Genomic DNA, 12,716 nt, shown 5'->3' with positions numbered 1-12,716 from the left:
CCTGGCCTCTGCCTCTGGTGCAGAATGGTCTCTGAGCCCTTTTGACCTCGAAGTCTCAGAGACTCTGAGGACACAGGGTGACAGGAGAGACTGGAGCAAGCAAGTATCTGCACGTGCCCCACCCCCCGCAACTACACAATTCCTGGCACTCACGGGCCCTGCCTTGGCCTGGCACGCCTGCTTGGGTTTCTGCCCGTGTGGTTTCCCCTTGGCCTTTCTATCACGTCCGCTGGCAGAGCATCCGCAGCTGTCTGCATTCCTGCGCCATGAGGACGGCCACCTTGGGGCCAGGCCTGGCTAGGACGCCCCCTGAGAGTGGAAACGTGCGTGCTGGCCAGGATGTGCAGGGACAGAGCTTTAGGTACCTGCTTCTCCATGCTCGTGCATAGCTGTGCCTCTGTGTGTCCGTGTGTGCATAGGTCTGTGCGTGCACTGGCAGGTATGTACAGAGTGAACACAGACAGCTGTGTGGATACACATGAGTGCCATGTAGTGGGGGCCTATGCGGGAGGAAACATACAAGCTCCTAGGGGCCCCATGGGTCTGTGAGTGGAGACCTGCACTCATGCATGACGGGGAGGCTGCGTGTTTCCCATACCTGAGGGCCCTTGCATGGGTGAGGGTCATGTACCCAGGCGTGGCTCTTCTCAGGTCAAGCTCACAGCCACAGGAGGAAGTTGGAGGAATTGAAAGCAGTGGGTCAGGATGAAATCAAACGCAGAGAACCCATTTGCCCAGCTGAGCTGGAAGCTTTCCACATGTTCCCCTATTTACTCTCATTCCGATCCCTGGAGGGAGAAATGTGGGAGAAATGGCCCTCCCCGAGCCTCTCTGTTTGAAGTTAGGGTTAGGGTTATGGCCATTTGAGCTCAAAGAGGGCCAGTCACTTGTCCAAGGTAACACAGCCTGTAAGTGGTGGAGCCACTGCCAACTCTGTGTCTATCTGACTCTAGAAGCTGTCAGTCAGGGAAGGGAGGCAGAGGAGCAGTTGCCAGGGCCTGAGAATAGCAGAGACCTGTCCACTGTGTAGACCAGGGCCCAGCAGGTCCTTTGGAAGGTGAGAGCGTCTGAGTGGCCCACCCAGGCTATGTGTACCTTGGACCCCAGCTGCTACAGCTGGTTACTATTCTAATAAACATGTGTAGCTGTTGCTCTGTGCTAGGCCCTGGTGTAAGTGCTTTGCACACAATGATGCATCTAATTCTCTCTAATGCCCTAGGAGGCCAGTACTATTATTATTAATTATTATTATACTATGTGTAAGATTTATATTATGTAATATGTAATAATTATTATTAATAGACTATTATTCTTATTTTAGAGATGAGAAACTGAGGCATAGTTAGGTAAAATAACTTGCCTGAAGTCCCACAGTTAATACCTGGCACAGCTGGGATTCCAGCCCATGCAGCTTGGCTCCAGGGTCTGAGGGCAGCCCCCAACACATGCCACTCTGACTGGCATCTCCTTGTGTGTGAGACAGACCCCGGCCTCACCCCCTTTCTGCTGGGTGGTCTCTAAATGCAGGCCCAAGGAAGTTGAGGGCTGGGTGCACCAGCCCCTCCCCTCACAGATGGGGAAACTGAGGAAACTGTACTGGTATAGCACCTGGGCCTTCAAAGGTGACTCCCAGTGCCCAAGCGAACACTGACTTTGTCTGTTCCTCACTTGCTATGGGAGTTGAGACAAGTGCATGCCCAGGTCCCAGGAAGAGCAGGTAGGAAGGGAGTCCTAAGAGGAGGCAGGGCAGGCCTGGCAGCGGGCACTGTGTGGGCAGGCCGGTGAAGGTGAGGCTGGGCCGGGGCTGAAGTCAAGGCTCCGGAGCCGGTTTTCCCAGGCTGTAGCTGAGTAATCCTGTGTCTATATTTATCTCCTTCTTTCCTGGGTGAGTAAACAGAGCCTGATGCCAACCAGGCCCGCCAACCCCCACCCCCCATGCCAGCACGTTTCCTTCACCTGTAGGGTGGCCCTGGAGAGCACCGCAGTCTTGGCCCTAACTTCGGCTTGGCCTACGTAGGACACACAAGGATGCTTGAACCCAGTGGCTTCTGTGAAGAATCTAATTGTCGGAGGTGGTCAGGGATTCTCCAGTCCGGGTCGCTGCAGACATGGGCAGTCATGGCCTGGGCAATGTCAGTGCATTGGAGGCCTGGGAAGAACCCTCTACTCTCAGCATTCAGGAACAAAGGGTCCTCTTATCTCAGATATGTCAGACATGCCTTTCATTCCCGCATTCACATGTTGCTGTAGACATTGGTCCCCCTTCCCTCCAGGATGGTAAATTCCAAGAGGAGGTCTGCGTGCCCAGAGGTCTAGAACACAGGCTCTAGAGTCAGACTGCTCTGAAGCTGGATCCTGGCACCCTGACCTTAAGCTAATAACCTCTTCATGACTCTAGTTCCCTGCTTGTTAAATGGGACTAATACTTCCTACCTTCCAGGGATCATATGAGCGTTAAGTTAGAGGCATTATGTGCTGACAGATGGGGTGGGCTGTGCTGGGGAGGGGCTGTCTGTCCCCACCTGCAGGCCACAGGGGACATATACACATGGCTCTCACAATAGGCACACACTAATGGACACCCCTACTTTTGAGAGGAACATGCGGTCTGAACCCAGGGTGGATTAAATGGGTTGGGACTTGATCCCTGGAAAGACCCCAGAAGGTGCAGGAGCCAGATACTAGCTTTGCTGAGAACCTCTTCAGAGGTGGAGGAGGCAGGCTAGGTGGTCGCTGTCAAGAGATGATGCAGCCTGGACCAGGCCTAGGCGTCATCACCCTGGACCCCCACCAGGATCATCGTGGCTAGCTAGGCCCCTGCCCTGACTCTGGTCTCTGCCCTGGTGGTGCCACCTCCCTGACCTTGGAGCGGCCTGGGCCTGGTGCACGTGCATGGCAGCCCCATCTGCTCCCAGGCTGGATTAGGCAGAGTCCGAGGACGTGCTGGGCTGGCAGGCTCAGGGGCGGGGCGGGCGCTGGTGCTGGGGCTGCCGTATGCCAGCTCAGGCCTGGGCTGTGGCAAAGCCTTGTATGGCTCTGGCGGAGAGCTCAGCCGGCAGCACCCATTGGCTGGACTGGCACTCCCAGCTGGGGATGCCCAGCCCCAAACCACGGGTAACTAGAGACGCCGGGAGCAGGTGGATTAGCGTGTCCGCCCACCCACCCGCCTGCCCGCCTGCCCCAGGGCTGCTCTTTTCCTTTCCTAAAAAGGCAGAGCTGGGCAAGAGAGACGGGCAGTTGAACTCAGGCCTGGGGTAGAGGAGGGATGGGTGGGGTGGTGCAGGTGGCTTTGCTGAGGGATCAGGAATCATAGCCCTGACCTTGGGCCAAGCACTTCTCAGCTCCGGATGTTATCTGGAAGGGAAGCAGTAGGCAGTGGGGTCCCCCTGAAGTAGGTGATGCCTGGAAAGGACTGGGAAATATGCATGTTGGGGTTCTCCAGCCCCAACCCAGGTTCCAGGGCTGCTTAGTAGCAAAGAGGCCCAGATTCTCTTTCCATAGGAAGCTAACCACTTCCCAAATGTGGGGACCTGGTTTCAACTCCTGGCCCTGCCACTTACCAATGAGGTCCTTGGGAAGGCAGTGTCACCACTCTGGTACCCTGACCCTGGGCAAATAACTTCACTGTGACTCAATTTCCTTGCTTGTTAAATGGGGCTGAAACTTCCTACCTTCCTGCTCTAGAATAGATGCTGAGGTTATAAGGCGTCTCCTCCCAGGGTCTCCTGAGCAGTGCCCATGATGAATCCCAAGCAGCACAGCCCCGTCTGCACCCTCGTCACCTGCTCTGTGTCCTCCACCAGCTCTTCCTTCTTCTCTCCACTCATGCTCATCTCAGGCTGGCCCATCCTATCTACAGTGGCCTGTCCCCGCCGAGTCTCCAGGACAGAGTGTGGGTTCCAGGTTCTGAGCTCAGAGAGGACCCAGGCCTAAGGGTGAGGGTAGGATCCCGGAGTCCTGCAGCCCCAGCCCAGACCTGGACTGGGACCCAGACAAAGCCTGGTGAAGGCCTCAGCAGCAGACAGCAGTGGCCACCGCCCTCTGAGGCTGGGGTCAGGGGGACAGGTGAGTGGCCCTGCTGCTTACCAGGGTGTGATCTTCGGCTCTCCCCTTCATCTGTAAATGGGAATGCGCACCCTGTCCTAGTCCACTCCAAATGGGAAAGCGCTTCATGAACCTTAGAGAGCAGCCTGGGAGGCCTGCTGGCCAGCGATGTGTGAATGGTCGGCGGGCCTTGAGCCTGCTGGCAGACAGCAGAGGAAAGAATTCACAGGCACTTTTCATGCTCTCAGCTACTGGAATCTAGGCCCGGTGTCTGCTGGTCATTCCTTGCACCTGTGACTTCAGGCACAGGGACCTAAAATGGCTACCAGATGGCCATACTAAGTCAGGAGGATGCTGGAGAGAAGCCCCAGCTGGACCCTGAGTGGTCACAGCTGGACAGTCTGAGATTCCGGGCTTCCCTGGAGCCCAAGTGTGAGACGGGAGGAGGCAGGAGGACCTCAGGTTCCCTGAAGGACTACATTGAGAGCCACACAAGGGTTTTCTAGTCCTCATACTGCCCCTACCTAGCTGTGCACCTTCGGCTGCTGGGGCCCTTTGGAGCTTCTGTTTTCCTCTCTAAAACGGGGGACAGTAACTCTTATCTTGCTGGGTTGTTGTAGGGACTACAAATCAAGTTTGTAAAATGCTGGACACTGGGCCTGGCACATACTATGCTATTTTTCTTCTCCTTCTGGGGCTATTGTGGGGGTCTACTTCCCCACTGGCCTAGACCGAGACATGCTCCCCGCATGATCCAAGGACATGCTCCCCAGGCACCTGCTCCAACGACGGCTCTTCATCCCATGGTTCTAAAGCCAGCTGCCACGTTTGCTCCCAGGGCCTCTTCTGGACTGTTATTTTTTTCACTCGCTCACTGTAAAAATCCAGCACCTTTGAGGCTACCACTGTCAGGCCCTCCTCCCTCCCATCGCTGACATCTGCTCATCTCCTCTTCCAATTCTGAGAAGTCCTAGCCTTGTATGATTATCATTAGGGCTGTTTCCAATTATTCTCATTTTCCTCCATTAGGCGTGAGCATGTGACTTTCTTTAGCCAGCAAAATATGCATGGAAGGGATAGTTGTTTCCACGTAGAAGCATTTACTTGCCAGTGGGAGGCCCCTAGTACTGTGCTTGCCTCAGCCCCTGGGGTCATGGAAGCACAGGGAAGGAGCCTCTATCAGTCTAGATCTCTGACTAGGATAAGCATAATTCCCCTGCTGACCCACACTGAACGTATAGTGAGGGAAAGAAATACACGTCCCTTGCATTCAGCCGGAGTGTCTGGGTTGCTAGTTTCTGCTGCATAACAGAACCCATCCTGACAGTTACGCCCTGACTCACGGCCCGGATCTCCACTTAAGCCCTGCAATCCTCAGCGATGGCCTCACTTGCCACCTGCACAGCCCACTCGGCACCCTGGATGCTCACTTCCTGTCCTCTTCATCCCCAGTGGTGATCTCTTTCATCGCACCTCAGCCACCCACGCCTGTGGCTGACACAGTCTTCATCCAATGAGTTAAGACAGCTCACAACATTTTCTTGTTTTCATCCAAGTGGTCACTTGACCACTGGCCTTTCTCCTTATCAACCAGGCCTGCTTGTTCCTTTCTCAGCATGTGGGCTCAGTGGCTAGTGACCTCACTCTTCACTTGCCAGTGACTCACCTCCAGCAACTCATTGTCCTTGTGTCCCGTGGCCTGGCTAACCCTGGGCCACCTTCCCCATGCCCACAGCCAGCGGCTGAGGACTGCTGGAAAAACCACACCACTGAGCAGACAGAAGGCAGCTGGCACGCGATGCTATGCAGGTGCCTTCCCTGTTTCCCTGGTGGCTTCCTCTTGCTCCCCTCAAAGGTCATTCACACCTATTCAGGTGTCTTTGATCTTTTCACCCTGCAGCTTCCTCAGGTGACTTCACTCTATTTCCCACATACAATCCACCCTCAAGAGTGTCCCCAACTTCCTGTCACCAAACAGATAGGCTGACTTCATCTGCACTTCCCCCCTCCCCTTCTTTTGGCCCATAGTGGGAGAGGAGTCTACATCTGGCTTCTCGTCTCCTCACCAGCCCATCACACACTCGGCTTCCTTTCTCTGCACCCCACGCTCCCCCACAACTGCCCCTGCTCTCCCCTGTCTCTAGCCCAGGCCCCTAGAAGGTGTCTGTGTCTGCTACCTCCACTTCCCCACCTTGTCCTCACTCTTCAACCACCACCATCCACTGCCACCATTTATTCATTCAACATTCAGTAGCATCTATGAAGGACCCACTAGGCACCAGGAATTGTACTAGTTCAACTTTCCCAAAAGCCAGCAACAATTAATCCTCTGATTGCTTTGAACGAACAGACCCTCTTAGGCTCTTAGCACTAAACTTCTGGATGGCGTTTACCCTGAGAATCCCCCTTGATCGTCCATCAGTCAATCTATCCTCTCCTTCTCATGGCTCCCTTCGTCCTCCCGACCCTTAGGACTTTTCCAGGAAAGGTCCCCTGGGTGATGCAGACGCACTCTGGATTAGCACCGTCATTGTCTTCCACCACAGCCGTGATGGCTACTGTGATTGAGTAACTGATGATGGCCTCCCCTGCTAGAATGTGAGCTCCTCGTGGTGGATCTGTCGTTGCTCAATACAAAAGGTGGGGACTCCATATCTTTTCCACCCTTGTAACCCCAGAACCCTGTGCAAAGCCTGCTCAGAAACAAATTGTTGAAGGCTTACTATGTTCCAGGCTCTGTTAGCCACCCTGTATATGCCATCTCACTTAACCCCCACACCAGCCCTTATAGATATGGATCATGCCCCTCCACTTTACAGATTAGGAAACAGAGGCACAGAGAGGTTAGGTGAGTTGCCCAAGGTCTCACAGGCAGTAAGTGCTGTGCCTCTCCCACTGCCAACACTCAAGAACCAATTCACTATTCATCTTGTAGTGAGGTGAATGGGGGCCCTCCCCGAAAGTTAAGTTTATGTCCTAATGCCTGGAATCTGTGAATGTGGCCTTGTGGAGGCAGGGACTGGAGTGATGAGTGTATAATCCAGGGAAAGACAAGCATTGTCTGCAGCTACCAGACGCTAGGAGGGGCATAGAATTGATTCTCCTTCAGAGCCTCCAGGAGGAATCAACTTTGCCAACACCTTGACTTTGGAGTTAAGGCTTCCAGAACTGTAAAAGAATAACTTTCTGTTGTTTAAAGTCACCTAGTTTGTGGTGATTTGTCACTGCAGACTAGGGAACAAATACAGGCCCCAAACCAGATGGTGCTATATCTGGCGCTTCCTCGAGAGGTCTTTCCAGGGTCTGCAAGAGAGTCCTAGGCTGTGTGACTGCAGCCTAGTCACCTCCGCTCTCTTGGCCTGATTGCTCTGAAGCAAAATGAGCACTTGGGATGCCAAGTGTCCTTCCAACTCTGACATCGTGGAACCCTCTAGAAAAACCATGAGCCAGGCAAGCAGGGCTATGTTGGGATTTTCAAATTTATTCCAACATGCTAATTTTTTTTTTAAAAAATATCCTCAGGCTGAACACTCAGCCAGAGCTGTAATAAAGGCAATTATTATACTTGTAAAAACTTCTCATTCACAGTACAGATGTAATTTACAACAAAGGTCACACACATCAATACTGAGCATTTTTCCTTTTGTACGTCAGACTCTGTGCTTTAGACCTGCGTGGATTTTTTTGTTTTTTTGTTTTTTTCTTTTGCACTGATATATACCATATCAACATTGCAAGATGCAAGTGTGGAAACTGGAGTTTAAATAAAATTACAGGCAAGACCACCCCATCCCAGTGCGATTGCTGTACATATCTACAGTACAATTTTTGGAATGTATTGCCATTTAAGAACATAGAAACTTTCTACAGACAATTTCACGTACAGAATACATACACCTTTTAGAAAAAAAGGCCAATATTTATCTTACAGAGAGCGTTGTATTTTACATTTGCCTGCACATTTCCTTTTTCTGTTTCTTTTCTTTCTTTCTTTTTTTACATACTAGATTTAGTAAAGTGACCATAAGTGCCGAAGCGGTTTTCTAATGGAAAGCAGACTGGATTCACAACACAGAAGCAGAATTGGTGGAATAGGCTTTCGGGAACTTTCTTTCCCTGGTCACACGGCAGATCGGTCCCCAAGGACAGGTGCTCAGCCAGGACTTTCGCTTTAAGAAGGATTTGTCTGGAGAAAGGACTAGAGAGAAATCCAGCTCAGATGTATTGCTCATTCCTCTTCAGAAGGACTGGGTGGGAATGGAGCAGGGGCTAGAGGAATCTGGAAGCTAATTCTTTTAGGCTTTTTCCAACAGAGGGAAGCAGAGGGACTTCTGGGTCTGGAAGTTGGAGCTTATGGAGGCGACAGTGCAGGCAGCTGGCTGCTGTCAGGCTCCTGGAGGGTCGTAAGGCTTGAGGCCAGAGTGAGAGCCATAGGTGCGGGCAGGAGCAGAGAGGAGTGGGGTTACCATCCAGGATGGCACTGAGATTGCCAAGGGTGAAGAGCATCGTGGAGTGCAGGCCTGGGGGCAAGGACTCACCAACTGAAGGCAAGGTTTGGCTTTGAAACCTCGACCAGTTGGTTCCTCCCCTACTGCCCACACCTAAGGACCAGGGCTAGTCTGTACCGAGGAATGGCCACCCCGCGCATTTCAAAAGAGCACACAACAGGCATCTGTGCCAAGTCAGCCACTGCCTCCTCTGCTGCTTCCCTCAACAGGCACAATAACATCACAGGCAAACAGGAAGCTTGGAAGTGACTGGGAGCAGGGCAGAAGGCCCAGGGGAGGGCGTGCATGGGGCGTGCGTCTTTCTCCAGATCATGGTGTACCTGTGGGCCGGAGGCTCTGTGCACAGAGGACTGGGACTAGAGTCCAGAGGAGGGGGTTAGAGCTGTGCCCAGTGACATATACCCAGGCTGGTGGCATTGGTTGTGTCCCTCTGGGCACAGCATCAATGTGGAGGCAGCCCTTTGGTGAGATTCTATTTGTGCATTTCCCCCCATCATTTAGAAATAGTCTCCAGTGACTCCCGGCCCCTGTGGCTTCTCTGCCTGAGCCTGACGGGCCCGGTGACTGCCGGGCCTCTGCCCTGCCGGCTGCGCTGTTCATTGCTAGGCTGCCCAGGGAGGAAACCTTGGGTGGGTAGGCTGTTTGAGTACAGGGAGAAAAATGCCCACGAGAGCTGGAAGGCAGAGTGGGGTGGAGTGGTGTGGGGCCCCCCACCAATGTCAGGGGCTAGTCCACCAGAGCCCCCAGTCTGCTGCATTGTAGGTCTGGGGCAGAAAGAGCCTGCCCAGGGAGATTTTTAGCCTGGGCTGAAGCAAAGGCCTTTATGCAGCTCCCAGACCTCAGCCCTTGAAGCTTCCAATCCGTGGGCAGTCCCATGGGTCAGGGCTGAAAGGCAAGGGTGGGAAAAGCCCTGGCCTCCTGGGACTCGGAGGAGTCACTTTCTGCCAGGCCACTGTCCAGCAATATGGACGGTGTGGTCCAGGCTGGGCTTGCTGCTGCTTTTGGGAGGATGAGAGCCCTCATCCCTGAGGGAAGCAGTCAGGAGCTGCTGGCTAATCTTGACTCCCCAGACCCCTGGAACACAGTGGACCCCCAGGGAGGCCCTGCCTTTCGTCTCATTTTTGTTTTAGCTCTGAGTGAGGCAAAGGAGAATGAATGAACAAGGTGGTCTGGCTGCAGGCTGGACTGTGGCTGGTTTGTCTGTCTAGTAGGGACCAGGCCGGGGAAAGGCCACGAATTGGAAGAGGCAAGTACGGCCCCGCACAGGGAACTCACAGAAGGGCCTTAATCCTCCCCACCTACTGTGTCCTGTACCCAAACAGCTTCAACAGCTCAAGAGCCCTGGGGCGGGCACTTGATTCATACAGCCTGGCTGAGGACTGGGGACTGGCCAGAGAGGTCCCTGCTCTTTATAGGGTGGCATCAAACCCAGCCTTCATGGGCCACGACCATAGTCCCTGTGCTGCCCTCCTTTGTAGAAAGTAAAGAAAACCAGTTCTGGAACACTGGGGAAAAACTCACCTCTCCCAGTTGGGGCAAACACACTACAGTTCAAGTTCCATAGTTCAATTTGGGATTTAAATTTCTGGTCCTATTATTTTTCTTACAAAGTAGAGTTTTGCCCCAGGAAATGCAGGGCAGCTTCTTGAAGGTAGAGAGGGGGGGTTAGGAAGAGGCACTGGCTTGCACTGATTGCTTTGGAGAATTCCAATGACTTAGGACAATTCAAAAATCCTCTAGGTCACGAGAATCTGTGGTGGCTGGGCAAAGTATCAAACACTGTCCTCTCTTTTTAAAAAAGAGGTGTAAGACAGCGAACAGGCCCGGGCCATATCCACCAGCCACAGTTCTGGGTATTTCCTTGGGGTCGTGGAGACAGGGACGGTGTGGGGCAGGGAGAGGGGGTGGTCCCGAAACAGTTCTCTACAAACTCCTGTGGTGGAGCACTGGAAAAACCCAGCCATGAGTGGAACAGGGTCCCTTGTACCCCAGGGTGAAACAGAACCCAAAACCCAGTCTCAGGAACGACCCCTAAGGCTTGGGCCCTGCCACTTCCGCCTTTGTGGGTAGTTTTAGAACAGAGGAGGCAACAGAAGAGTGAGGCCTTGGTCAGGGGCTTGGGAGCCAGGGACGGACAGTCAGGGCTCCTTCCCCAGCCCAGGGGGCCAAGGTGGGGTGAAGAAGGGAGGTGTTGGGAGTGGGGGTGCGTGGGTGGGGTGGCCTGCCCACCTGGGGAGTGCCAGGATGGGCCTATGACTCAGACTACCAGAGTATCCAAGGGCCCTTGGGGAGCCAACCCTCCTCCTTCTACCTGCACCTATTATTTTGCATTGAAATCCTAGGAAAAGTATAATTTTATTTTCTTGCAAAAAAAAAAAAAAAAGGAAAAGATTATTTTTTTCTGGGCCTGCCTGCTGGGGCCTGGGTGGGGGTCACCTGCCTCTGTTTGCGCCCCTGTGCCTGGGGACACTGACCTTTCTGCTGGCAGAGAGGGGTGGCCACGAGCTGGGCAGCGGGTAAAGTGGCAATAAACAGGAACCTTGATCGCATCTGTACACAGGAGTGCTTCCTTTTACATTTAATTCTATATTGTTTGAGGTTTCCTTTTCCTTTCTCCCTCAGTGCACCCCTTCCCCTCTGCCAGCCTCTGGGGTGGGTGGCTGCCAACCGCAGCGGGGAGGGTCAGGAGGCTCCACCATCAGCCTTTCCCCAAAAACATAAACTATTCACAGCCTCAGACCCCTCACGGGTTGTTGTTGTTGTTTTTTAAATGTATGTATGTGATTTGTTTTGTTTCTTCTTAAGCAACAAAAGGCGTAGAAAAAGGCACAGGTAACTGCATACATGGGAAGGTACAACAGATGGGGCCGTGAGAGCTCCTGGACGGAGGGACAGATGGGGCTGAGGGAGTGGGATGATTCAAGGAAAGTGGCTGGAAACGTCTGTTGCTGGATACTGGAAGCCAGATGCTGAAGCAGTTGGAGAGAGGCTAAGCGTTGCGGGGGCCCCTGTCCTCAGGCTGATGTGGAGGTGCCCTGGGCTCCCCACTTCCTGAGGGCTTGGGGGAGTCCTGCCTGGTCCTGGGTTCCCCAGAGAGATTCCTCCTCCGGGCTGGGAAGCGGGCAGAGGCCTCCGCCAGGCAGCCCACGGAGCTGCTGCGGTCCAGCGGCGGGGTGGCAGAGGCCTCGGGGTTGGTCGGTGCACGCGGGAACTCCAAGCGGGGGCTCCAGGACTGCGCTGCCCGGCGTCCCTGGGGTGGCCGGGGCAAGGTGTCGGGTGGGGTGCAGGGGCTGTGCATGGGTGTGGGCTCGGCAGGTGCCTCGGTCCCACGGGGTGTCCAGTCAGGAGGCCTGCCCGGGCCTCCGCCGGTCCTCTCCCTTTCCTTGGGGTAGTCCCTGCCCTCCAGCTCTGAGGAGAGTGTGAATTTGGAGACCTTAGCCACGGGCGACACGGAGGCTGATGAGCTCTCAGTGGGACTCCAGCGGCCTCGCTCCTGGGCCTCCCGGGCCCCTGTCAGGTCGCTGCCACCCCCGGAGAAGCCACTGACCCAGGCTGTGGTGGGCCCTGGAAGCAGGGTGGGGTGGGCTCCTGGCCGGGCCTGCACCATCTGGATTCCACCGATGGGAATCAAGGGACACGGGGCACGGGTCAAGTGCTGGGAGTGCAGGGGCAGGTGACTGAAGATGTTCTCCTCTGTCCGGGCCGGGATGTGGCCGTGGAAGTCATGGAGGGCGGAGAATGGTCGGGAGGAGAGAGGATGAGCAGGGCTGGGTGAGCAGGAAGGACTTCGGGACTCGGCCTTCTGCTGGGGTCAGAAAACAAGACAAGGTAAGGTGAAGGTTACGTGCTGGGCACATGGGGAGCTGAGGCCTGGAAGTGGGAAGGGGACTTGCCCAAGATCACAGAGCGAGTCCAGAGTCCCGGCTGAGCTGAACCCAGAACAAGCTCCTGACTCCCTGCCCGTGATGCTGAGCCTGCTGCCATCTCTGGAATGGGCCATCTCCAGCTCGACAGTGACCATGAGTATGCTCAGGCCCCATGGTCTCCATGCCTCTGGCCAGCATATCTGTCTTCAAAGGAGGGGATATTGAGCAACGTGGGGCCCTGTCGTCACCCATGAGCCTGGCCTCTATGTGGGTCTGCTGCCTCTCCTGTTCCTAAATG

At 54.4% G+C, this 12,716-nt stretch overlaps 1 protein-coding gene across 8 annotated transcripts in view; it reads right to left on the bottom strand.

The window, feature by feature from the left end:
- Window positions 1–7,505: 7,505 nt before the first annotated feature.
- Window positions 7,506–12,716, bottom strand: part of LOC105494835 (HIVEP zinc finger 3) — a 424,702-nt gene continuing 419,491 nt past the window's right edge. For 6 of the 8 annotated variants that reach the window (XM_011763711.3, XM_011763710.3, XM_024797054.2 and 3 more), the window contains one exon: window positions 7,506–12,357. In XM_011763711.3, coding sequence (XP_011762013.2) covers window positions 11,542–12,357 — 816 coding nt within the window. In that variant the 3' untranslated portion in view covers window positions 7,506–11,541. The remainder of the gene's footprint in view (window positions 12,358–12,716) is intronic. The other 2 variants (XM_011763713.3, XM_024797055.2) reach the window with 1 other exon arrangement.

Source organism: Macaca nemestrina, chromosome 1, assembly GCF_043159975.1.
Source record: "Macaca nemestrina isolate mMacNem1 chromosome 1, mMacNem.hap1, whole genome shotgun sequence".
Taxonomy (NCBI): Eukaryota; Metazoa; Chordata; class Mammalia; order Primates; family Cercopithecidae; genus Macaca; species Macaca nemestrina.
Note: the sequence above shows the minus strand (reverse complement) of the source record. Positions and strands in the feature narration are given on the sequence as shown.